The sequence below is a fragment of the Bos grunniens genome, chromosome 4 (genome assembly GCF_055505025.1).
Source record: "Bos grunniens cultivar Pamir isolate PY7600 chromosome 4, Bosgru_T2T1.0, whole genome shotgun sequence".
NCBI classification, from domain to species: Eukaryota; Metazoa; Chordata; class Mammalia; order Artiodactyla; family Bovidae; genus Bos; species Bos grunniens.
The window spans coordinates 34,642,452-34,669,802 of NC_141168.1; the positions used below are offsets into that span (position 1 = coordinate 34,642,452).

Sequence of the window (27,351 nt, forward strand, 5' to 3'; positions counted from 1 at the left end):
CTCCTCTGTCCATGGAATTCTCCAGGCAAGAATACTGGAGTGGATTGCCATTTCCTTCTCCAACCAAAATGTATAGCTATTGTCTCTTCTGCAGCCTATTTCTGTATTTCAATTATCTAAGTTCGGTCAATGAAAAGAGAGTGTTATTTCATCTTTTGAAGTCTACATAAGCAGAAATACATATGATTCTTCAAATACTAGCTAAAAATTATAAAATGACATGAGGCAAACTGTTTATGCCTTGGATAAGATTATTAAAATCTCTTAGTTTTTCACTGTAATTTATCTACATGACAAAATCATTTCCCTGGAAGCAACTTAAGTAAATTGGTACCCTACAGTTGTTTTCTTAGAGCCCTAAAACAATAACTAGAAAAAAATCACTCAGCCATACTCAAAGACTAAGGCATGTTATTTGAATATAAAATGGAAGTTAAAATTTTATAGTTTCACACTGTCAAGATTTTAAATTCAATTTCCATTAATGTAACTTTCTAGATAAGAGTCCTGTTTACCCGAATGTTTATTTTATGGCAAGAGAGGTTTGAATTAGTCTAGAAGAAAACAGACGGTGGCATTCTTTATTAAGAAGAGATAGTTGAAAATTTATGTAACAGAACCTAAAATTTCAAACATGTAAAACCCCTAGATGTGTCTAGTGCTTTTTTTCTTATTGACTATCTTCTAAAATGCATGCCTGGTGTAACAATTCAAGATGATTAGCTTACAGCTGTTCACGTCTCCAGTCCCCTGGTTTCCACATCTGCGACTTCAGTGTTTTTAAAAGGTGACTTGAAGTCCTCAGCTTTAATTGTATGCTCTGATTCAGACACACAGAAGGGCTCACCAGAAGTCGCAATTCTGGAAAGATTCAAAAGAGCAAAAGACAGTCATTTTATTGTTTCCTTTTGGAGTGACTTCCAAAATAGAGTCTTGCTGTGTTAACCTCCTGGGTCCAAGGGAAACAGGCAGCAAAATTTCTCTCCCTTCTGAATCAAGGTTAGATCCATCAAGCATGAAGGCATGTTTAGACAGGCCTTTGCTTAGTGGTATGTTCTCTTACCATATACTAGTAAAACAATTGTAATAACATTTAAATTTTCTTGCTCAGGAGGGGAAATAGATATAATGTCTCCCTCTCCATCCCCAGGAGGGTCTATCTTCTGTACGGCTAAGAGATGCACTCTTGAATCAGGGAATGGTGGTGTAGGAACTGACTTCTGTTTGTGATGAGAATACTACATAGACAACTTGAGTTGACTTCCTGACAATGCAGTCCTTCAAAAACAGAGTTTGTCATGCTTCTTGACCTTGATAACCTCAAGAAGTGTTTCATTATTTTGTAGAATATTATTTGTGCTTAGTTGCTCGGTTGTGTCCGACTCTTTGAGACCTCATGAACTATATAACCCACCAGGCTCCTCTCCTCTGTCCATGGGATTTTCCAGACAAGAATACTGGAGTGGGTTGCCATTTCCTTCTCCAAGAATATTATTTAGTGAGTTTTTTAAGTGTATAAAAGTAAAAACCAACAATGATGACTTATTTATGAACACATATTGATAGAAGGTAATTCTGTATATCCATATCAGCATATACAGAATTACCTTATACTTCTTAATGGTTTGGGTGTTCCATTTAATGAATATATTTAATTTAACCATTCCCTTATTGCTCTGTATTTAGATTATTTTTGTAATGTTTTTTTCTTCTATTTCAAAAATACCATAATGAACACTCTTAACATCTAATCTGGTGTACTTTTACAAGTTTATCTAGGGATGAATTCAAATCTATATGTGTAATTGTTGGGTCAATGGGTAAATGCATTGTAAATTTGATCAACATTACTCAATTGCCTTCTAAAAAGGTTGCCCCAATTTCACTCTCTCCAACAGTATATTAAAAGTTGCTGTTTCCTTACTGCCAGGTCACAGAGCTTTATTTTTAAATTATACAATTTATCTAGCTCCCCAAATAGAATAAAGCCTTTAAATCATTTCGCCCCTCGTGCATGTTTCATCAATACTAACACAGTCTAACTTAAAATACTTCATGCTCTTAAGTAAAAGTCAGCAGAAGTCAAGCTGTTCAATGTATTCTCATATCTCATTATTTAGCACAGTGTGATCTTTCTCAAAAAATGATAGCCTGTTTGTAAGAGTTACTTATTAATGAAGTTCTAATATATCATAATAAAGGAAATATTCAAATTGCTTGTTTCTGGAGGTGACAAATGAAGAGCCATTAAGGTAATTTCTTTCCCTGAGCATCACAACTACAAGAGAGTTTAAGCATTAATACAGTCCTTTACCTTTGCAGTAAGAAAATAGGTGTTCTTACCCCCGCCCCCCCACTCCCCGCAACTAAATAGACCTGGGTGGTTCAGTGGTAGAATTCTCACCTGCTATGCAGGAGGCCAGGGTTCAATTCCTGGCCCATGCAGCTACAGGGTCCCCTTGGGCTTCCCAGGTGGCTCAGATGGTAAAGAATCTGCCTGCAAAGTAGGAGGCCTGGGTTTGATCCCTAGGTCAGGAAGTTGTCCCCCAGAGAAGGAAATGGCAACCCACTCCAGTATTCTTGCCTGGCGAATTCCATGGGCAGAGAAGCCTGGCGGGCTACAGTCCAGGTTGCAAAGAGCTGGACATGACTAAGTGACTAACACCTTCACTTTCCCTTTTACCTTTGCTACCAGGAAGCACAGCACAAGTTTGAAGTCCAAGCAGAGGTGACTTTGAAAAACCTAAACATATTAAGTGTTTCACCAAGGTAGGAGCTCAATGGTTTGAAGAAGTAGTCAGCAAATATGTCAAAAGAATACATGATTTCATGTCATCTTAGTTCAAGTGGAGAAGCCTAAACATGTAGTTGAAGAAATCCAATGTAGGAACTGCCAAGAATATGTCAAATTTCCAAATCAGTCCCTGAAACTGTGATTGAGTAATCAAATTGAATATTGACTAAAGTAAACTTTACCTTTTGTGATATATATATATGTATATATGTGTGTATATATATATATATATATATGTATATATATAAGACATTCCATTATATCATTCCAGGTTTGGAGGTTACTTTGAACAATTCTAAAACAAAAATCAAACAAAAATCCCCACAACTCTAATTAGACCTCCCCCGACACATAAAATTATTTCATTTCCCTTGATTACAGCTAAAAATTAAAAATAAGTTCCATCAATATATTTTAAAACTGCAACTACATTTTATCAAGCTTTAATAAATATGTGTGGAAGCTTTAAGTATCCTAAGTTTTTGTTTAACAGAGTCAAAAATTTGTTGGTAGTCACTATAACCTATAATGTTATGGCATGTGTGCTAAGTGGCTTCATGTCTGACTCTTTATGACCCCCATGGACCGTAAACGTAGCCCACCAGGTTCCTCTGTCCATGGAATTTTCCAGGCAAGAATACCGGAGTGGGTAGCCATTTCCTTCTCCAGGGTATCTTCTTGACCCAGGGATCAAACCTGGGCTTCCCACACTGCAGGCAAATTCTTTACCATCTGAGCCACCAGAGAAACTCAAAACCTTATTGGGCATATCTGTCAAGGTCTTCTCAACAGACCAGTTCAATCACTTATTTAAATATTCCCTTCCCCTTATCCCTTGACCCTCAAACATGCAGAGGAGCCTAGAAGTCTCCTACCAACAATGTCAAAACCAGCTTCTGGGTTTGGAAGGAATTTGGGAGATGAGGCGCTATTTAGTCTTCTAAATGGCCTTGTAGTTCATTAATGTGCTTATTTTCAGAAAGTAATTAAATACTGAGGGCTCAGTGTCCAATTTTCAGGTTTTGCTACCTCACACTTTGAGTTCTCAATGGGTAGCAGATACAGATGTGAAGTATCATACATGCTCTTATCTATTGACTATTCTTGGCTTATCGGAAAGAGTCCTGAAGCCATAACTTGACTGCTCACTTAAGACTGCTCTTTCATACATTCTAATATCTGGCTGTCTGGGTCCTAAGTACCTGCTGACTTTTGTGTTGCTTTCTGTAAAAGAAGATTAAACTTGGGGTTTCATTTTACTTCTTACCAACCAATGATTAATGGGCTTGTGACACTGTCAAGGAGTCTTCTAGAATACAGGATGTCATTCTCCAGGAATCTTTTGAACTTCCCACATCACAGACCATAAGACTGATACAAGTATGCAATAAATATCTGTTGTAGCAATGAACTAGTTTGGGGAGGGGATGGTATTAAGCTAATGTGCAGTTGGAGAACAATGAGCATTTTAATGTATTCAAAAGATTTTATTTGGTTATTTATTCTTTCACTTCTATGTGGCATGTAATTACATACATCATAGGCAAAGACTAAACACTGGAAACACTTGTACTAGCAAAGATTAGCTGCCAAATTTACACTGTGTTTGATTTAATGTTTTACCCCGTGGCTAATAATGAATAGGAAAGTGATAGTGAAAGTGTAATTATATTTCACAAGTGTTTAAATATTGTCTTGCATTTCATATTAGGAAGCTAAATTTAGCCAGTAATTTCTTACTTTAAAACTTCTAGCGAAGATAAAAGCCCTTAATTAACAATTAACAATTGGTTTTGAGATTAGAAGTGTAGATAAGTATTTATGAATGTATTCACTGTTCTTCCTGCAGGAGGGCGTTTACAAGGCTTACTCCTTAGCTTGCAAGATAGCCTCAGAACTTTCATGTACAGCAAATTTAAACAGAACAATTGATATATGTACAAGCTAAAGTCATAACCAGGAAATGACTCTATCAGTCAGGGCACGGGGAGAAAACAGATGGATGACAGTCAAAGGAATAAGCCAAGACACTACCAGAGACTAACTAACCAAAATAGATAATCAACAAGGACCTACTGCAGAGCACAGGGAATTCCATTAATACTACTCTATAACAGGGCTTCCCAGGTGGCACTAGTGGAAAAAAAAAAAAAGCGCTTGCCAATGCAGGAGACAAAAGAAACTCGAGTTTGATCCCTGGGTTGGGAAGATCCTCTAGAGAAGGGTATGGCAGCCCACGCCAGTATTCCTGCCAGGAGAATCCCATGGACAGAGTAACCCAGTAGGCTATAGTCCATAGGGTTGCAAAGAGTCAGACATGACTGAATCAACTTAGCATGCACACACTCTGTAATAACCTGTATGGGAAAAGGATCTGAAAAAGAACTAGATGAATGAATGTGTGTAACTAAATCACTTTGCTTTTCACCCAAAACTAACACAACACTGTGAATCAACTATGTGTGCGTGTGTGCTCAGTCGCTTTAGTCATGTCCTACTCTTGGCGACCCCATGGATTGGAGCCCACCAGGCTTCTCTGTCTGTGGAATTCTTCAGGCAAAAATACTGGAGTGGGTTGCCATGCTCTCCTCCAGGGGATCTTGCCAACCTAGGAATCAAACCCTTTGACATCTCCTGCATTGGCATGTGGGTTCTTTATCACCAGCACCACCTGGGGAGCCTGAATCAAGTATGCTCCAATATAAAATTAAAAAGAGAGACTATCAAAGAAAGAGTTGATAACAAAAGCAAGAGTAGAGTTGCAAGAAAAAACGCCAGGCAGTGAAGCTCCCAGGGCTGAACACAGAAGCTCTTACCACCCCTAGCCCAGGAGGGAGCCGATTACAGACCCAGGAAAAAGGCACAGCTGCGGGAGAGGACACAGAGAAGCAAGAGTGAGGGCCACAGGGAGAAGTACCCAGGCACTTCCAAGTCAGGGTCCTGCAGGGAAGCAGCCAGGGAATAAATGCTCTCCCCGTGAGCTCTGGTCTCCACTGGCAGGGATGGTTCTTCTCTCACCATCTCAACATGGTGTTTGTTAGAGTGGTGTGATTTGCTACAATCTCAGCAGGACACTGCACCACTGGGGCAGCTCCAGTGGGGGGCAGAGACAGACACCTCAAGGTGAACTGTCTAAGGCCAAGAGGCCTCGTAGGAGCAGAGCCTCCGAACCCATGCTGAGCACAGGAAGCCATGAAGAGAAGGTCACCGGCAGACAGCCAAGGGACCGGCTGCGCCTTGTAAGGAAGGGGCCATTCCATAAGGAAGGCTTTCGGGAAGGGTTTTGTTTGCTTTTTCCACACAAACTGAACCCGGGCCTGAGAAGACATGGGTGAAACCCATAAAGACACCTGTTCTAAATTGTCCAGCTCATTGTAATTAAGTTGCTAACCAATATATTTTTTTAACTTTTCAAATGATATTCCAAATAACATTTATTTTAAAAATTCTAATTCCTGTCTATAAATGGGCTCTTATTCATCGGGTATATGACCATAAGATAATTCCTTAAGTTTTCTAAGTTCTGTGTCTTTATGTGAAAAATGAGAATAATAAAAGTAATGTTAAAAAGAAGAACCTACCTCATATGGATGCTGAAAGGATTAAATACTGAATTTCCTTTAAAGTCCTTTGCAGAGCACTGGGCATATGTTAAATGTTCAAAAAAACATGCTAAACAGCTACTGGTTGTAGTAGTTTAGTATAATCTTTTTCTATAGCATAGAAAACCTGTTTGTCACTTTGGAAGCTTCGAAGTATAATTAAAATGCTATTCTTTTTGAATTCATCCAACACTAAGGGGTTCTCACCACTGTTGGCTATCTGAAAAAGGCTAATCTATTAAATTTTCTTTTATGTGATTCTTAAACATCTGACATTTCACATTAGTTAAGAACAAAGCAGAAGTATGCGTAATAAGCACAAATATGTAGTCTAAAATTAAACATAGCAGCCTTACTGAAGAAGGCCTATAAAGACACGTGCAACTTTCAGTGACTTTCCTCAAGTTTAGCATTGCGGTTGCCCAGTAAAGCTGTTAAAGGAGTTCTTTATTAAGGATAGATTTCCATAGATGGGGTAAACCGAGGGCTAACCCAGTTACTACAATATTTATGTCTGTTCTGTATTTTGTTCAGGAAAAGACTTTTGCAAACAACCAGTACAAGGAGTTCTTAGTCAACAGAAACAGATCTTAGTTAACAGATTTATTACACATAAATAAAACTCCCTAAACAATTCGTGACACATGGATGAAACTCCCTGGACTATTTCAGACCTACACTTGAACTTAAATGCTATAATCTGAGGATTTATATTACTTCAAACACATCAATTCCTTAACACAATTTTACTTTTATTTTAAGCAAGTGGCATTAGCTAAAGAGTACCTTTGAGAAAATGGATATACCAAACACATAAAGGCATGATTAATACATAATTCTAGGCTGAAGTCAGGCAACTCAAAATTCCTGTTTTGAGACCTGACATTATTATATTATTACCTATGTGGCTTTGATACCAATAGTTGACACTCTATATTTTCAGTATATCTTTCCTCTGTTTGTTACTACATAAGGGTGTCAAACCACAAATACAAATGGCATAGTAATTCAATACAGTACTTTTTTGGGGTAAAGAATAACTTTCACTTTATTTTATAGGAAATGAGATGCAGTCCACATCCTGATGTTAAGTGGAGACACAATCTGAGCCATAAAAATGACCAGATCAATTTCAGAGTAATGTACTTTAAAGGAATAGTCATTGCATAAAGTTTCCACCAACTAACCAATCAATCAATCAACTGCTTACTGAGAATTCAGTAAAGTAAATGCAAGCCATAAATGCCCTCCTTTCTGTTCTTTTTCAGTGGAAGTGTCAAAGTCATGCAATTCTACAAAAATAATTTTCCCTATGGACTGCTCTGTGTGTTGACCAGGACAACATAAAAACCTTGAATTCTGCTCATTTTCCTTGGTAATAAAAGCTATGCCGAGACTACAATTTCAATTTTCTTGCATGTGACTTCACTGCAATGACCAAACAGCATGAAAGACTGTTTTCTTACCTTATGGCAACTTAATTTGCTTTGATGCTTTTCTACATAAATTTTCCAGGGGAAAAGAAAAGGGAAGAAAATACTTTACTACTTCAAAAAAAAAAAAAATACTTTACTACTTCAGTAAGACCAAAGATGAATAATTTGGCATAAATCAGTGAGCATCATTAATAACAATTTGAAACACAACCTCCAACAAATATTAGTACCTAGAGTGCAACAAATATGATAATAGAGTAGCTGTCTAAGCCCGCTCACTGTGAAAATAAGTTAATCACTTTATTAATATTAAACTTTTTCTCAGGAACATTTTCTGGAGTAAATGATGAAACTTTATTGATATCATCTACATCAGAATAAGTAATGACTTATTAGAGGTTTGTAACAGTGATTCAAAATTCTTTTTAAGTATATTGAAGTCAATCTCAATTTAAATGTAATACACAAACACAGTGAGTCATTGCGCCTATTTTAAATGAAACAATGCATTAACATAGCTCTTCTTTAATGGCAACTTCACAGATCAACTCCATCTTCAATTTTCACCCTATATTTTTGGTATAATAAAGTATACATGATATTTCTATCAATTTCCTCTCTACTCCTTTAGTATTTACAGATAAACTTATTGTATGTGAACCAGTACATATTTAAAATATCAATATTTTCATAATATCTGACTCCAAGAGTGAGACAAATACAGAACATGAAGAAACTAGAGGCAATTGCCGAAATGAAATCTAATGAGGGCCAGAGGTCCCAACGCCAGAAATAGGTCGAGAACATGGCAATACATCAGAAAAGATTTCTGGTTATGACACTGAAAAAATATATCCCAAAGGAACCATTTTGTTCCCAGTTTCTTTCCCTCCAATTAATCAGCAATATGATTGGAGTCTGTGGCTGTCAGTTTTAGCTGGGTGACACAGGAGTCCACTCTTCATAGATGAGGACACAAACAGACAAGGGTCAGAAGCCAGGCAGAACCTGATCAGAGTTTCTGAAACAGTGTCTCAGTTCCACCCTGAGCTGGTTAAGCCCATCAGCCAGATACGTTTGGCCTATTTTGCATCTTTGGGGCCTCCCTGGTGGCTCCGTGGTAAGGAATCCGCCTGCAATGTAGGAGTCGTGGGTTCAGTCACTGGGTCGGGAAGATTCCCTGGAGGAGGAAATGGCAACCCACTACAGTATTCTTACCTGGAGAATTCCGCGGACAGAGGAGCCTGGCAGGCTACAGGAGCTTTTGCGCAAAGGAACCTTTGCGACCTTGCAAAGAGTCAGACACAACAGAGTGACTGAACTAACCAAAGCGGGGAAGAGTCTTCATATCTGAAATGTTAAGTAACTTTTGGTCTTTAAATATGTTAATTAGGTGATTAATTTTGAATTCTTCCCCCTAAACTCTCTACTCTGGATAGAATTCAGGCCAGGACATTCAACTCAAATAACTATTTTCTAATACAAGAATACTCTTCATGTTTTCTCCATACATCTTTCATCTTTTGTACTGCCAAGATGCTTCTAGTATACATGTGCATGTGTGTATTATATGTATTACCTAATTTATATATGTGACGTTTAATATATAACATAAATACATATTTGTATTACATAAAATATTAGTTCTATATACATCTATTATTTTCCAGAGATTTAATACACTCTAACTTAGACTAGAGTTTTCACATCAGCATTTTATTTCAATTAACACCACTCGTTTGCATGTTCCTATAACAGCAATCCCAGACTGAACTTCTAGGTCTAAACTGCTACGTGTTGTTGCTGTTGTTTAGTTGATAAATCACATCCAACTCTTTGCAATCCCATGGACTGTAGCCTGCCAGGCTCCTCTGTCCATGGGACTTCCCAGGCAAGAATACTGGAGTGGGTTGCCATTTCCTCCTCCAGGGGATCTTCCTGACCCAGGGATCGAACCCATATCTCCTACATTGCAGGCAGAGTCTTTACCACTGAGCCACCAGGGAAGCCCAAGCTGCTATTTATACTTTAAATAGGTGGGTAGGGGATACTAAGTCATTTATATTTTGCTATTTCTTATGAAACACAATAAATGTTTTAGGGAAAACAATTCTCTGGCACCCAATAATATCTCAGTCATTTTCAATAAATTTGGATGGGAAGTTATTGCTTTAAAAATTTCTGTGATCTATGGTATCACTCAGGGGTTCAAAGTCATGAAATGACAGTCATACTCTCTGCTAGAGTTTGACTCTGTAGACTCAGTCAATGGAAGCTGAATCAAAAGCTTGGATTGTAAGCAGTGGAAAACATTCAAGCTCATTTTAAGTCTAAAGAATTCAAGCTATCTTTAAGTAAAGGGAAAAAGAATGAGTAACAGTGAAAAAAATATCAAAGTATAGGTTTTATGTTCCTCTTTTCCCCTCTAAGAGAGAATGATACATGCTAATTTGGGAACCAAGTTTGTAATGTTGTTTGAAGTAATGGGAAAAAAATAAATTGATCTTTAATCGATATAAATGAGTCAGAAAGAGAAGAGTGAAAAAAGAGACCAACAAGGAGAGAGGATGTACAGGATGGGTTTTGGTGAGCTGACAGGGTTGCCTAGGGAAAAAAAAAAGAGGGTTATAAAAGCAGAATTTGGCAGAAATTTCACTATGTGTTGAGTATGGCTATTTCCCCTTTGGCTGCCATTTTGTCCCGAGATCTCCTTCCCTCCAAAAAAAGGTACTGAAAAATTTAAATTACACCTTGAGGTTTATTTACAAATAAACTGTGTTATTGTTTGAGGGGGTGTTTTATTTGTTTGCTTACCACAACATAATGCTCAGCATTCTCTCCAGGGGCCATTTTTCCCGGGCCCCCTACCATGCCCAGGGCCAAGGTCAGGTCCCTTCGGCCCAGTTGGCTGCTGGGGCGGACCACTGAGAGAAAGGCAGGCGAGCAAAATCTGATTTAGAGAAAAAGTACTTGAGGTCTCTATTAGGAGAAAAGTTGAACTTAAGAGTGTTCATTCAATTTCATAGATCTAGAGTGAAAACTGACAGAAGTTCACAGCCGCTATCACCCACCAAATGATTAGCAGTTCAGGTTTTCAGCTCGCTGCCTCACACTCACTCACCCAGCTTCCAGCTTGCCACTATGGGCTGATTTCTCAGAATGCTGCGTTAATTCAGCATTTTCTTCAAGAAATCTGGCTTTTATTTACCAAATTGCTTAAACCATTCACAGTATCCACTGGTCTCAGGAGCTTCAGGTGACATTAAGGCACATATTTCTGACTAGAAATTTTCAAAATTCACGTGAGACACTAGGATTTGGGGGTGTTTTTTCAGTTTTGCTTCCCTCGTGAGCTATATTCCATATAATTAAGGACTTTTCACCCACTAAATGGCTTAAAATGTTGTTCCAGTAGCTTACAAACACAAAAATATTCTACTAAAATCTGTCTTAAAGGTAAAATTTCTCTTAATTAAAAGAGTACACCTGGTACTTTGCTTATTTTGCTCTTGGCATAACACATGTAGATTTACCAATAAATCATGTAACTGGAAAATTTTAAATATCACTGTGGGTGGTATCTTTGCTTTTTATAGCCTTCTATGAATATAGTTTAAAGTTCTCTCCCTTCAATGACACAAGCTTTTCTAAAACTGGCTGTTGAATGACCTACAGAGGACTAAGAGAAGGAATCTAGAAAAAGAAACATTACAAAATACTGAGCTGAAAAGATAAATTAGTCATAATCAGTTTACTTAACTACATAATCTTTCTCTTTTTCTTCTTAATTCTGTATTTAGAAACAAAGTAAATACTCCTGCAGTATTGGAACACAAGAATATAAATATAAATATTATAGCTATATATTTGAAGGATAATTGCAGCCATATTTCCATATTCTATTCAAGAGAAATATTTCAGGTACAGTCATAACACTGTTAGAACTCAATGATGTTAAACATAACCATCCAAACCCCCAAAAACAGGAAAAGAAAACACACCCACTTTTCGTTGTTGTTCTCTGAAACCATATAGTCAACGAGGGATGACAAGAATGCAATCTGGTTATTATTTACGAGCGTATTGGAGTTTTAGTGTGACACCAATCTGAATTCAACTAGGAATTCACCATGTCTGGCCCTGATTGGAAGAACCATGGGTGAGGCTTAATAGTAAGAAAACTGTCCTAAAGAAGAAAGAGTGGATGGAAGAGAAGGCCAAGGATAATAGGATGACATGAAAGAGGCGGGGCAGCATTTAGTATGTTGCTCCAATATTCCATAGGGCTTACTTCCACCCCAGGTTTCATGTCAGAAGCTAAAACAACACTGAAAAAAATGTTTTTTCAGTGAGAGTGTAACATTCCATGCAACAGAAAAAAATTATAATGTAAAGAAAGATTTTGACTATTTATTTATTTATTTTTACTACTACTAAGTCAGTTTAGTGTTGACTTATTCTGGCTTCTGAGAACACCAGTGGACTTTCAGCCAGTGGACAAGACAGTGACTGGTACGTGGGACATGGCCCCAGTTGTTTCAGCAGCAGCCAGAGGAGAAGCAGGCAGCACATGAACCTCAGGATCCCTGACACTGAGCATGGGACAGCAGAGACAACGGCAGGTGCAACTGCAGCCTCTTCCACGTGGAACTCTGGTAGTAGGACACCTTTGGTGCGTGTGACCAGTGGTGTACACTGGCAGCAGAGGACCACAGGGCAACAGAAGTACAGTAATCAGTGGATGTGGTATCAAGTGTAAGAGGATTGAGTTCATGAGCACATATGATACACCCTCTGAGACAAAGGGGGCATTTGAGGCCATCACAGTGATTGTGAATGCTACTGAAATTTAATGGATGAGGGTTATAAAGGCTAGCTCTCTGCCTGTCTAGGATAAAGCTGATGTTTATTTGGAATGCATTGGTAAGGTGCAGAGCCTAATGCCTGTTTGAATAATTAGATGTCTATTCTCATGGGCCAGGGCACATACCGCAACACCTGCTGCTATGATGAGTATCACTCTGTGCAAAACAATACATTCTCCCCTATCCCATATCACTTTTGAATGTCTTGCTGGACACCGATGTGGATGAAAAGGCTGTTGGTAATTATTTGAACCTAGATCTTGACTCCACTTTATGTATAAGCCCTAGGCATTTTACCCAATTTCAATATACACTGAATTTTTCAGGAATGCAATTTCATAGTCAAGCAAAGGAACACTATACTCTGTTTTGCTTGTGGCTTTCTCAAGAGTTGTTCACCAATAGCAATGTAATGCATGGAATCTTGGTTTCCTTGCGATATTAACTGAACCAATCTGAATTTGCACCTGTCACATTCAGGGAGACTCAAAATAAAAGGGGGAGCACTTGACTATTTCATTACACTTTAAGATATCATTATGCCTAAATATTTACATATTGGACTTCCCTGGTGGCTCAGTGGTAAAGAACCTGCCTGCCAGTGTAGGAGACCCAAGAGATGTAGGTTCAATCCCTGGGTCGGAAAGATCCCCTGGAGGAGGGCATGGCAACCCACTCCAGTATTCCTGCCTGGAGAATCCTATGGACGGAGGAACCTGGCTGGCTGCAGTCCATAGCGTTGCAAAGCGCTATGGTCCATAGCGACACGACTGAAGCCATTGAACCCAGCACCAACATTTACATATTACATTACAAATTGTTATACTACAAAGCACTTTCCATTTGGGCTTCCTAGGTGGCGCTAGTGGTAAAGAATCTGCCTGCATTACAAGAGACAAGAGTTTGATCTCTGGGTTAGGAAGATTTCCTGAGGAAGAAAATGGAAATCCACTCCAATATTCTTGCCTGGGAAATTCCATGGACAGAGGAGCCTGGCGGGCTACAGTCCATGGGGCCACAAAGAGTCAGACATGACTGAGCACATGAGCACTTTCCTTCTATTTGCCCATTACATTAAGGATTGTTGAAATTACGTGTATAGGTTAGTTATAGACACTTCCTTCTAGATCAACAAGAAATCAATAAATAAATTTATCAAAAAAGAATTTGAGGTCAGATAGGAATGAATGAAAAGATTGTTTTAGGATGATCCAAAAGTGACTGGAAGCAGGATTTTGAGAGAAGGGGGCTGAAGATAGTGAGTGTAGGTGGACGCAAAGAAATATTTTTGTGACCATTTTAAGAACCTAGCTTTATTCCCAGGTTAGTGAATCCTAAAAAACATGGGTCTCACCAACTAGATAAGAGGACTTGTTGATAGTACTTATCAACTAATATTTATGGAAATGCTTATTAAATATTTAACATTTGTGGGTTGCTGGCTTGTGTGAGAGGCATTATTCCAAGTACTTTACATGTAGGAACTCTTATCCTTTTACCAATCCCCAGAGGCAAAATCATTATTGTCCTTACAGTGCAGACAGAAAACTGAAGCATAGAGAAGGTAAGAAACTTGCCCAAGGACAGTGGGCTATTAAGAGGCCAAGAAGGGATTCGCACACACGCAGCCAGATTCAGTCTGCTCTTGCCACTCCCCAGGAGCAGATGCACAATCAGGTCAAAGCAATTACTTCCTCTGAAAACCATTTTCGAGAACCATTAATCCACAGAAATCATATATCACCCACAAAACATAATTTGGTTCTACTTATATTTATTAATTTCACATCCCCAGAATGGTGCTTTATAAACCCTTCTGGCAGCACAACCAGTGAATTCTAAAAGCCCTCCCTTGAAGGTCAGAAGAGTAGCCTTAAACAGCCAGGACAATTAACACTTGGTCCTTCCACATAGCCCGAGGTGGTCACTATCATTCCAGAGGCCCAGACCTCAGGTTGGTGGTACACCCACATCTGAGTTGCCCTGAGCCCCAGACCTATGGCTGCGGTATGAAGTTTGCCACAGTAAAATTTCTAGTTAGCCTAAAAATGGTTGTGGATGGTTTGAGGAGCTGACCCTGAGTGGGCACATCAGATAAAAGGTAACAGAAGAAAGGTAAAGAAGACCCTCAGAGGATGATATGGTTGGATGGCATCACCGACTCAACAGACATGAATGTGAGTAAACTCTGGGAGATAGTGAAAGACAGGGCAGCCTGGCATGCTGCAGTCCATGGGGTTGCCTAGAGTCAGACACAACTTAGCCGCTGAACAACAACAAAAAGAACCCTCAAGAGATAAAGTGCCAGTGAGTGATGACAACCTGAGCTTTTGACTCTCCGAGGGCTCTCAATTCCCGTCTGTTACTGAGTTCCCAATTAAAAGGCTAAAACAACAAAAAAGACTAAAAGAAAAAACTATTTCCCAACTGCAGCAAATTCACTTAACATGTCCTTATATGTAAATATTATGGTAAATAAGAAATTACAAGAATTGTGTTAGTGGATCAAATAATAATAATAAAATGGTAAACAAGTTCTCTTTTCACTAGACCCAGGTATTAGGCTTTCTTAAATAGTTCCTTTCTTACGTTCTTGCATTATAAAAGATAGGCTTAAAATATAGTATTGCAGCTCAAGCTTATTACAAAAGGTAGTGCATGGTAACTAAGATATGGATCTTCGCCTTTCCAGCTGTGTATGTAGCTCAGACATTCTTGGAGCTTCCAATCCTTTATCTAAAAAGATACGTTAGTATTTGCCCCACAGATGCTTACAGAGGGTTAAAAGAGTAAGCAGATAACGTGCTTGACACGGCAACTAGCACATAATACGTAAAGAATTAGTGTTACTACATGTTATTATTTGAAGGTAATTTATTTATAATATAACCTTGGGGCATAAATCATGAAGACCCAGTGTATTTATAAAACAAACACAAAACTAGTACTAATCCTGTTGATCTGTACTCAACCTCTAACTTTAGATAATACTTAAGCATAAATAGTCTTTCTTTTCATCAGAATGTCTCTAAAAAGAACAATATATATTGCTGTGACAGTTTTATGTCCATCTGAAAAGCTGAATATCTCATTCAATTTTCCTCTCCAAATCGATTCATGGATATCTTGAGTAATACAGAAATAATGCCTTACATAATACTTTTATAGATTACAACACATATTCTTCTATAAAGCATTTTCATGACAATTCTGTGAAGAAAGAATGGTCAGTAAAATTGTTTCCTTCTTACAAGTCCAAAAATGAGGCACAAATGGGCTACATACTTTTCCCAGGGTCACATTACTATAGGTCATAACTGCGTGCATTTCTTCTCATATGAAGACCACAGGACTCCTGACTTGAAGGCTGAAGGTTAGAATTCTTCTGATCTCTTAGGCTAAGATTCTTACCAGTATTTATGAGCATCTTCTGAAGATTCAGAAATGAATGAGGCAAGATAGTCCTTCAAAAGACTCTCTCAGCTAATGTGGCTAAATTACCTACTTTTGTCTATTTAGGAGTAAGTTGACCCTTCCATAAGCTACACATTTTCTTCTGAAATGACCATCAACACTGGGATTGTACTGCTGCTATGATTCTCTGCATACTAAGTCGCTTCAGCTGTGTCTGACTCTTTGCCACCCTGTGGACTGTAGCCTGCCAGGTTCCCCTGTCCATGGGATTCTCCGGGCAAGAATACTGGAGTGGGTTGCCATGCCCTTCTCCAGGTGATCTTCCTGACCCAGGGATGGAACCCACATTTCTTGGGTCTCCTGCATTAGCAGGCGGGTTCTTCACCACTAACACCACCTATGACTATGAAAGTGAAGTCGCTCAGTCGTGTCTGACTCTTTGTGACCCCATGGACTGTAGCCTACAAGGTTCCTCCATCCATGGAATTTTCCAGGCAAGAATACTGGGGTGGGTTGCCATTTCCTTCTCCAGGGGATCTTCCCCACCCAGGGATTGAACCCGGGTCTCCTGCATTGCACAGATGTTTTTACCATCTGAGCCACGAGGGAAGCATTATGACTCTATGGTATTAAATGCCTTAGAAGAAAAGAGAAAGTTCCATATTTTACCGTTAGATGGAGGTAACAGAAGTTAAAAAAAAAAAAAAAAGTCCCCAAAGTGTGAGTCACAGGATTTGAATGGGATTTACCATAAAATAAGAGTCTGTGCATCTCTCCCAGACAGAAGCACACCCAACCCATCATCAAAGAGTAAAGCATATTCCCAAATGATCCTATTCATTCAGTTAATTATACTTCTGCCAAGATATGTATCCTTCCTAATCACAACTTCAACTACAAATGAAGGAGTCTAAGATTCTGTTTAGGGAAATAAATGTATTTCACTTTGTTTGTAGCTTGCAGCAACTCTTATTTTGGATCTTTATCAATATATATTTCAACGGGATCTGTCAGACTGGAAGACATTAAATGTCCATTAAAATGTATCAGTCCTAATACACTGTATTATTAATTATTATGATTACAATAAGTTCAATAGACTAGCCATTAGAGCGTCGTCTTCCCATGAATAATGTGTTATATAACATACACTTTATGAAGCTGTGTGCCTTAAAGCTAATGTATCACTTTAGTGGGTTTTCATTTCCTAATGTTGATGAAAAATCAGTTCCCAGTTCAGAAGTTCCATGAAAATGAGCAAGCCATGAGCACTGCAAATCTACTAACATTGTTTTCCTTTTATAACATTTGCAATTTTGTTGTTGTTGTTCAATATCTACCTCTCCCACCAGAAGGAGACTAGGGAAGAGATTCAACATACTATATCCTCCAACACCAAAATCTGTGTGTGTGTGTGTATCTCTGTCTCTGCATATATACACAGGAACAAATGAATCAAAATTATAGAACAGTTCTCCTTTACTTATTTAGTTTACTCACAAAGCAAGGCAAGTGTATAAGTTTTGGGCTTTCACCACTTAAGCAGCTAAATCCTAGAAACTGATTTCACTCTGCACTCTTCTTAATCTAGCTCTTGTAATCTCCAAAGAGTGTAGCCCCTGATGGCTTAAAATAAAGGGTTTTGCCATTCCCGTAAGAAGATTTTTCCATCTATTTTGAAGCAAGTTATGTTTTGGGGCCCACTGTAGTCCATGGGGTCGCAAAGAGTTGGACATGACTAAGTGACTGAATTGACTAACTGAAGTTTTTGGGGGGGTGGGTTCTTATCAGGATATCAGATTCACTGCTATCATTTCTGTTACAAACACAGTGGATCAGGAAGAAATGGCATAGGGAATATTACACTCACTGCTTGGGTGATGTGTTTGCTGAGGAAAAAGCAAAGAAATGTGGTAGAGTTTATTTTAGATGACAGTATACTGAGTCATGGAACGTGTCTACACACAGCGAGGAATAAACTATTGATTAATAGTTGCAGGCTGGGCAAACAGGATAAACAAATCCATGAAGTACAAGCAGAGTTTACTGAGTTTTTATTATGTAATGCAAAGGAACCCAGTTTTGTTGTTTAAAGTTGTTCATGCTTTTACAAGTTATTCAGATGCAACACCACTCTCCTATGTATAGCACAGAAATAAGTAAATGGGGACTTGCTGGAAAGATCTGAAGGGCAAAAGTGAGGATCTCTCGTATCACCTCTTCTTTTATGGTCTGTTGAAATCAGAATTAATCATCAGAATCATACACATTGTTGCAAGTGGGCTATGCAAGCTTGCTCCTCGTGTGTCCCAGTGTCTGGCACAAGATAACAAGCTCTCCGAGTGAAGTAAATCAATATACCTACATGATGGCAGGAGACACACAAGTCATGCCCCAGAAATGTAAAGTTCACCAAGTCAGTCCAAGTTTAAAAGGTCAGGGTCATTGAACCAAAGAGCAGAGGGATTAATCAGCTCCCTGAGCTCATCGGTCTCAAGCACAATCTCAAAGATGTCAAGGACTTGCCAAACGTTTACTGGAAAATGGACATGTTGTCCCTTTCACACTGGCCTGATGCCAAAATCGCAAAGTATAACTCCATGCACAGCACCAGAGCAAGAAGCACCTTTGGGTCAATGAGTTTGGTCTAGCTTCTTTCAAAGAAAAAGCGAGTCCCCGAAAGCTCAACACGCTGACCCTCACACCCTCGTGCTACCAGCCTGCACTGACCCTCCCTACCTTGCCAGTGGCCAGGTGTGAAGCACTTCACAGTATGTATCCCAGACACCTCGACAAGCCTGCATCTTAGGTTGTGAGATATGCCAAATGGAAGGAAGAGTTATGTAGTTTACAACTAACAGGCTATAATAAGCAGCAAATATTTTTTTTCCCATTTTCAAGGAAATGAAGCAAGGCGATGCTATTGCTTTCTCAAAATCTCCATTTGATTCTGTCTGTGATTAGTTCATTTAGAGATTTATGGCTCACAGGCAGAATGATCAAGTTTATGGATAGGTCAGACTCAGGAAGTGATCACTGCATTCACATCATGAAATTCTGACTGGTCTGCAATGGAGTCTAAAATTCTTATCCATAGAATTATTATTAGGGGTTGAAGTACATACAATTTTTTTTTTTAAAAAAGGTATACTTGAAAGAGAAAAGTATAGCTGAATGAACTAATTTCTCATATTAGCTAGCTCTGGAGAGCAGAGAAAGGTCTGAGAACTAGGGTTCAAGGCAGAAAGTAAGAAAGAGAAGGAAACATGGATATTCTCTTACTTTAAAATGAATCAGGTTCCCCTGGTGGCTCAGTGGTAAAGAAACCACCTGTCAATGCAGGAGACATGGGTTTGATCCCTGATCCAGGAGGATCCCACATGCTGCGGAGCAACTAAGTCACCACAACTATTGAGCCTGTGCTCTAGAGTCTGGCAACCGCAACTACCGAGCCCATGTGTTGCAACCACTGAAGCCCAGCGGCCCTAGAGCCTGTTGCCTGCAACAAGAGAAGCCACCATAACGAGAAGTCCATGTATTGCAGCTAGAGAGTAGCCCTCGCTCACCACATCCAGAGCAAAGACCGCACAGCAACAAAGACCCAAAATAAATAAATAAATAAAATTATAAAGCGAATCTGTCCATCAGATTCTCCAGTCTAGAATACTGGAGTGAGTCTCCATTTTCTTTTCCAGGAGATCTTCCGAACCCAGGGATCAAATCTGCATCTCTTATGTCTCCTGCACCAGCAGGTGGGTTCTTTACCACTGGTCCCATGGGCTTTATCATAACCAATCAATAAATATTTATCAAAAATTGATAATAATTGACATTCATTGTTTTTGTCTGCCCAACATCTTTCTTCCTTTGGGGATCTGTTCTCCTCTCACCAGATGGATCTGGTGAACTACCAATCACAGTTCCTTCCTCTTTCTATCCCTTGGCTGTTACAGGCTGAAATGTATCCTCTGAAAATTCATGTTAAAGCCCTAGCTCTCAATGTCTCAGAATGTGACTGTGTTTGGAGAAAAAAATCTTTAAAGAGATGATAAAATTAGATGAGGTCATTAGGGTAAAAGCAGGAAAAGTGAAAGTGAAAGTTGCTCAGTCATGTCCGACTCTTTGTGATCCCATGGACTATACAGTCCATGGAATTCTCTAGGCCAGAACACTGGAGTGGGTAGCCTTTCCCTTCTCCAGGGGGTCTTCCCAACCCAGGGACTGAACCCAGGTCTCCTGCATTGCAGGCAGATTATTTACTAACTGAGCTATCAGGGAAGCCCCAAAGTAGGTAAAGGAGAGAGCCACAGCCTCGTGTTAGGACAGTAAAGGGAGCTTGGGCAGAGAGTTATGCTGGGAGATAATGGGAAACCAGGGAGAAATGTTGTTCAGAGCCTTGAATGCCACCCAGAGGAGTTTGGAGGAGAGAAAATGAAAGTGAAAGTGAAGTCATTCAGTCGTGTCCGACTCTTTGTGACCCCAAGGACTGTAGCCTACCAGGCTCCTCCGTCCATGGGATTTTCCAGGCAAGAGTACTGGAGTGGGTTGCCATTTCCTTCTCCAGGGGATCTTTCCAACTCAGGGATCGAACCTGGGTATCCTGCATTGTAAGCAGACGCTTTACCATCTGAGCCACCAGGGAGAAGTGGCTAAGAAAGCAGACTCCAGACTCATGCGGACTATGTGCAGATATCATTTGTTAGATGTGTGACACTGAAAATTTTACTTAACTTCTCTACACTCGAGTAAAATAGGAATAATAATGATGACTGCCTCACAGAGACATTGTGAGTACTAAAGAATTAATATATATGTGTATATATGTAAGTACATATTTTTATAATAAAATATATTATTAACATATATTTTACATAGATCTTGCATACATAGGTAAATGATATAATAATGTAAGATATATATAACATATATCAGGGTTACTCTTATTACTTTTATTCTTAACAATATGGTATGAATATTTTTCTATGCCAATAGATGTATATCTGCCATCATTTTTAATGTCTTCACAGTTTCCCACTGAAAAATACGCCATGATTTATTCATGCTTGAATCGAATAGTAGTCTAGTATGTAAAAATTGTTCATGAACAGGGAAGGTAGGGAAAATTATGTAGTTTCACTAAATTTAAATTTTCTTCTTTCTTTTTGCTTATCTGTATTTTCTATTCTTTTCATAACAAATGTATCTCACGAGCACAATAACAGCATAAAAAAAGGGAAAGGGAACAGGAATTTAAAAAGGCATGTCTGATCATTTTTCAAATTTGATTTCTATTTTCCTTCTCATGGTGGCCAAAAATGTTAACAGGACACAGGAAAGAGAAGAACATTTCTACAAACTTCCATGCTTGAAAATAGAATCACGCTTGATAAATAGAATCCACCCCCACTGACCACTGTTCATGCTCTCTATCCTAAAGTTCCTTATCGAGAGCCGTGGTTCCCAGCCCAAAGTCTTCAGAGGATTTTTATGGGTCAGACAGGTGGCAGGCAGTGGCCTCTGGGGGCCACAAGGAGGAAAAAAAGAAAGGGCAAAGAAGAGGATAAAGAGGGAAGGACCCTACCCTTTTTCCATCAAACCAAAGTCATTTCTTCCTACATTACATAGGGTTTCTGGGGTGTATGTGTGTGTGTGTGTGTGTGTGTGTGTGTGTGGAGGTTTTAAGTGGTTCTTTTTTAAAGACAAAAATAATCCACCTCACACCCATGCAACCAAGATCAATGCTCTCTCTTTCTGATTTAGGTTTTCTGGCTACAGCTCAGACATCTTCCCTTTCTTTCACAGGATCCACAGAGGAAAAATGCTGAAGCACAATGTCAGCAAGAAGTACTGGATTTATTTCCTCTGTCCTGAATGCAGAACCATTAAGATGAAGAAAACTGCCCAGAAAGCTGATCTATAAGAAGCCCTAAAACATTACTGGATAAGAGAAGAGAGACCCTTCTTACCACTGTCTCTCTACTTTGTCCTTAGCCTCCTCTCTAAAGAAATGGTGAACATATATTTAAAGATTTGGGGGTTGAAATGGTACAAAAATACAAGCCTGTCCATAAAAAGTCTATATCCATCCCCAGCCTGCATGCATGAGGAGAACCAACAATGTGATAAAGTGTTAAGCATATTCTTTTTAGACAGGAATAAGGTGACCAGTCTCTGGGCTGCAATGAAAATCACCCAGAAGTGGATACCAGTCATGTAATTTATTGGTATCTTTCTGCTTTGTGTGTGTAATATGATAACAGTCCTCTAGTTCTTTCATGGATACAAATACCTTATTACTCAAAATGGGTAATTATATCTTGGAAGAAGGAGACAGTATTTTCCACTTCTCCTGCTGGTACTCTGCCTCATAGAGCCAACTCAATACTGAATTTGTGCAGTGAGTAAAGGGATAAATCCATCCAAGCATCACCAAAGCCCTCTAATAATCACCAGGGTCCCCTTCTACCACTCTGAAGAGCTATTTACTCAGTCGTGTATGACTCTTTGTGACTCCATGGACTGTAGCCCATCAGGCTCCTCTGTCCATGGAATCTTCCAGGCAAGAATACTAGAGTGGGTAGCTATTCCCTTCTATAGGGGATCTTTTCAACCTAGAGATGGAACCCAGGTCTCCTGCATTGCAGACAGATTCTTTACCATCTGAGCCACCAGGGAAGCCCTTCCACCACTCTAACCCACTCCATCAGTATCCTCTCCAGTCTTCTATTTAAAAATATTAGAGGAACTATTATATACCAGGAATTATGCCCATACACTTGAACTTGAGAACAGGGTGTCTTAGTCCTTGTAGGGAGACAAACATATACAAATACAACTAAGACACTGTGACTAGGCTACTCTGGAAGCTTTCACAAGTACAATAGAAACAAAGAGGAAAGAAAATGTACCTGTCTCAGCAAATCAGGTAGACTTCTACTCAAGAAGACAGTCCTGAGTAAAAAGAACTTAGATTTTCAATATAAAATATATTTATTTCATATTTGCTTCATTTGCAAAACAAAATGCTTAACTGGGAAGGAATGTGTCATTTTCTTATCACTTAACTCTTCTGAGACAAGCAGCTGAATGACAGATGTAAGCTCCCAGCATCTAACTTGTTTAGCCCAACTGATGGCTTGCTAAAACCACAGGAGTTAGAAACCACACCCAAACCATCAGCACTTTCTGCCAGCTTTTCTTTTGAAATAAAATATATCCTGATCATGCAAGAGAAGGTCTTCCCTACTCTGCTGAATTGAACATAGCATTAAGAACCACAATGTGCTTCCATCAGCCTTAGAATGTATGGAAATTCCTCTGATATTTTCCTATGAGTGCTAGGGCTAGTATTCAAAAATTTTTAATGTGTTTTCACAAGTATCCTAGAGGGAAATTTGGATAGAATGCCTCCGGGACACCAGCTACTTCTATTGGTGGTGGTGGCTGAGCTAACAATTGCAGGAGTAGTATAATTTTTTTTTCCATTTTAGCAAGTGAGGAAGACATGGAAAGAACAGAGAACTTGCATGTTTTCTTCAGTGTTTACTGTGTGGGAGCAGAGAAGACAGATTGTAAAATTTTTCTGAATTGGTGGTTTAAGAGTTGATGTTTAAGGAAAAATATATTTAAGGAAAAATATATACAGCTGTAAGGAAATACTCCAAGTGGCAAACTCAGTGGTCCAGGCTTGGTAGGAAAGAAATTATGACTGAATGCAGCAGAGGGACTTGGAGAAAGTAGCAGAATTAAGAGTAACAAAAGTGACATCTGAGGTTCCAGGCTCAGAGATATCGAAGGAGGGAAAAAGCCAGAAAGCCAGTGATTATAAAGGGGTGAATTAAAGTCTCAAAGATGGATATAGTTGTCTGTGATGCAAATTACTAATCAGCCAGGCTGCCCAAATGGGAGGCTGAAGATGAAAAGAAATGAAGGTCATGGATTTGATGAGATCAAAGAACGGTGATGATGAATGGGTCCTTGGTGTGGGCATCAAAACTGACAAGAATGACGGCAGGTCTGAAGTCTCCAGAAAGAGTCAACCCACGTGATGATTTTCTTATTGAATATGCTGAATGATCAGGATGTTAACAGATGAGAGGAAGGAGGGGTAGCAAAGAGATGCCAACAGTTCTTCCCAACACTGGAGATTAAGGTTTTAGTAGAACACCCAGCTTCACTGTCCTTAGGGATTAGGAAAGAAAGTAACCATTTCAGGAGGTGAATGGAAGCTGGAGTTACCAAGTGTGTAGAGAAATGCAAATATGCTAAGAGGAAGGAGCTTAGAGAAGTGTGAGGACACAAACATGGGAGCAGAAGGACCAGGCTGCCGGATGGGTCTGGATGTCAGTGGTAACTGGATTCTACAGGTCTGAGAAACACGGGGGAACGTTATGTGCCCAACATTGCCACTCTGTCAAGGCATTTCTTGGCAATGTCACATGGTACTGCCTTGCACCTTCCTATGTTTTCAACTCCTCTTCTCTTCTTAAAGTCCAAATGACTTACATTAATGAGTCTATAAATTTGATGACAAGCTGAATATTGAAAACGCGCGGGTCATTTGATCTTGAAAGCTTCTGAATTGTTATGAACTTCTTATGTCACGTACTAGGCTCTCATAAACACTTGGATGTGTGACTTCTGGTCTCAATAAAATCTATCCCTGGCTCAAGTCAGAGCATAAGAGCTAGTTACCTGGGCCTTGCTGTTTAGTCCCTAGACAGACTGCAGTGAGCAGGCCAAATAAATTTGTCTTATTTCTGAAAGAAATGGGGGAAAGATCACTCTGGCTAGTGTTTATAATGAACTGGATTATTCAGAAGCAAGAAAAGAAATGGGAAGGGTATGAGAGCACGTTGACTTGGACAAGACTGGTCATGGTAGAGATGGAGGAAAGTAGACGGATTCAGTAAGCTTTGGGAGTGAACAGCTTGCTGCTAAACTGAATAGGAATTTGAATGCACTTCCAGAAATTCTACCAATTAGAAATTCATTGGGTTTGCAAACTTCTTTTATAAAAATGCAAATACATGTAAGAGGCTTATGACTGGGGTGAGGGTATAATTTAGTTTGAATTAGTTCCATCAGCTTACTTTATTCTATCACCTAGCTGAAGTCAGTCATACTAAAGAGGTAAGGGTTTTACTTGGGGAAAGAATGTTTTGCACAAAGAATATAATCGTGTGTGGGACAGAAGTGGAAAGGCAGAAGCATGAAGGCACATTCAGAGAACACATAGAGGGAGTCCAGCATTTTAGAGCATGGAGAAGAAGCTAACTCTGGTGTTCTCTCAAAGTCTGCCTGATTGCCTCATAGAGCTGTGTCCCCAATTTTCTTTAATACTGGGAACCTCATTACTCACATTCTTGTTTGAAGGAAAACATTACTGTAGAGGAAAGGAAAAAATGAAATCAATAAAAATTCTCAAATGGTGTTCAGTTCAGTTCAGTTCAATTGCTCAGTTGTGCCTGACTCTTTGCAACCCCATGAATCGCAGCACACCAGGCCTCCCTGTCCATCACCTACTCCTGGAGTTCACTCAAACTCATGTCCATCGAGTCAGTGATGCCATCCAGCCATCTCATCCTCTGTTGTCCCCTTCTCCTCCTGCCTCCAATCCCTCCCAGCATCAGAGTCTTTTCCAATGAGTCAACTCTTCGCATGAGGTGGCCAAAGTACTGGAGTTTCAGCTTTAGCATCATTCCTTCCAAAGAAATCGCAGGGCTGATCTCTTTCAGAATGGACTGGTTGGATCTCCTTGCAGTCCATAAGCATTGATAATTTCCATGTTGCTTCATTTAAATTCAAGCTAGTCTACTTGATTCCCTGAAAATATTTCACTGGTATCATACAATAAACAGAAATTTTTAGACCTAAAATTTTTAAAACAATCACCAATTCCATGTAAGATAAATAACTAATACTGATTGATATTTTAAAATAAGTTCAATTATGTTATTAAAAGATATATTTTATATTCGGTAGTAAATATCTATATTTTTTAAAAGTCCAGGCTTGTTGACATACAACAAAAGAGTTAAACTCTGTTTATCATTTTCCTTTTCTTTTTTTATATATTCACATGTTACTGAAAAGATGAGGCCAGAGATCTTAAAATGTTCAAAACTTTGAGTACAAGTTTGGGTACATTTCAAATTTCACATGAAAGCTAGTACTCAGAACTGAGATAAAACTGGAAAAAATGAGCAATAGCCAAAACTTTGGCACACTACTAACCAAGGCTTCTTGAATGGCATAAAAGAGAACAAAAACAATTGACAACTCAAATAAAACAGTTTCCCTGGTGTTTTGTTTTGTACTTATATTTCAAATATAGAAAAGAAATCTTTTTATCAAAAAAATAAAACTTAATAAAAAGCAATTTCCCAGATGGGGTGCAGTGGTAAAGAATCCACCTGTCAATGTAGGAGATGCAGGAGACATGGGTTCGATCCCTGGGTTGGGAAGATTCCTTAGAGTGGGAAATGGCAGCCCACTCCAGCATTCTTGTCTGGAAAATTCTATGGACAGAAGAGTCTGGAAGTGTATGCTCCATGGGGTCACAAAGAGTCAGACACAACTGAGCACGCATGCACACACGTGCAATAAACAGCAACAAAAGTCACTAGTAAAAAACTGGGGCCAATGAAAAATTATGAAGCATTTGTCTTCAAACACAAACACGTTAAATGGCAAGATAAAAATGAACCTTTGGGCTAGCCAGTAAAAATTCCATGGATTTGTGCCTTTCCACGTGAGTCACAAGTCTAACAGCAGGTACACTCTATGCAGCTGGGACACGGAAGAGACTGTGTGAGTCTTACAGGCTGTCTTTAAACTCTCCCCTACATCTGGCTCAGATTCTGTCCTGCCACACTTGCAAGGTCCCATTCAGATTCATGGGGATGATCATCCCTGCCTTCGTAGCATCCGTGTTGGTACCTACTGCTCAAGATAAAGCCTGGCACAGCATGTCTGTATGGGAAAAAGGCACAGAGGAATTATGGAATCTCTGAGTTATTAATAGTTGCCAATGTCTTATTTTTATCGATTAAAAAAAAAAAGCCTGAAGTGCAAACCAGGCTTCAAATCTTGTTCCAAATTATACATTGATTAAGCTTCAGAACTCAAACCTGTCAGGTATTCTTTTCTGAAATCGTTATGAGATACTTCATGTATTTTTCACATTTTTGCATCAGTTGCAAACAGAGGCACTAAGAATCTGTTCTGAACTATCTTTT

The 27,351-nt window shown here is 39.1% G+C and overlaps 1 protein-coding gene across 47 annotated transcripts in view; it reads right to left on the reverse strand.

Moving 5' to 3' along the window:
* CPED1 (cadherin like and PC-esterase domain containing 1) overlaps positions 1 to 27,351 on the reverse strand; it is a 326,670-nt gene that overhangs the window by 209,158 nt on the left and 90,161 nt on the right. For 31 of the 47 annotated variants that reach the window (XR_015162215.1, XR_015162216.1, XM_086395901.1 and 28 more), the window contains one exon: positions 729 to 861. The exons of the other annotated variants lie outside the window; for them this stretch is intronic. Coding sequence is in view for 29 of the 31 variants with exons in the window: in XM_086395901.1 (XP_086252027.1) it covers positions 729 to 861 (133 nt within the window). In the remaining 2 variants the exon portion in view is untranslated. The remainder of the gene's footprint in view (positions 1 to 728; positions 862 to 27,351) is intronic. 47 annotated transcript variants of the gene reach the window in all.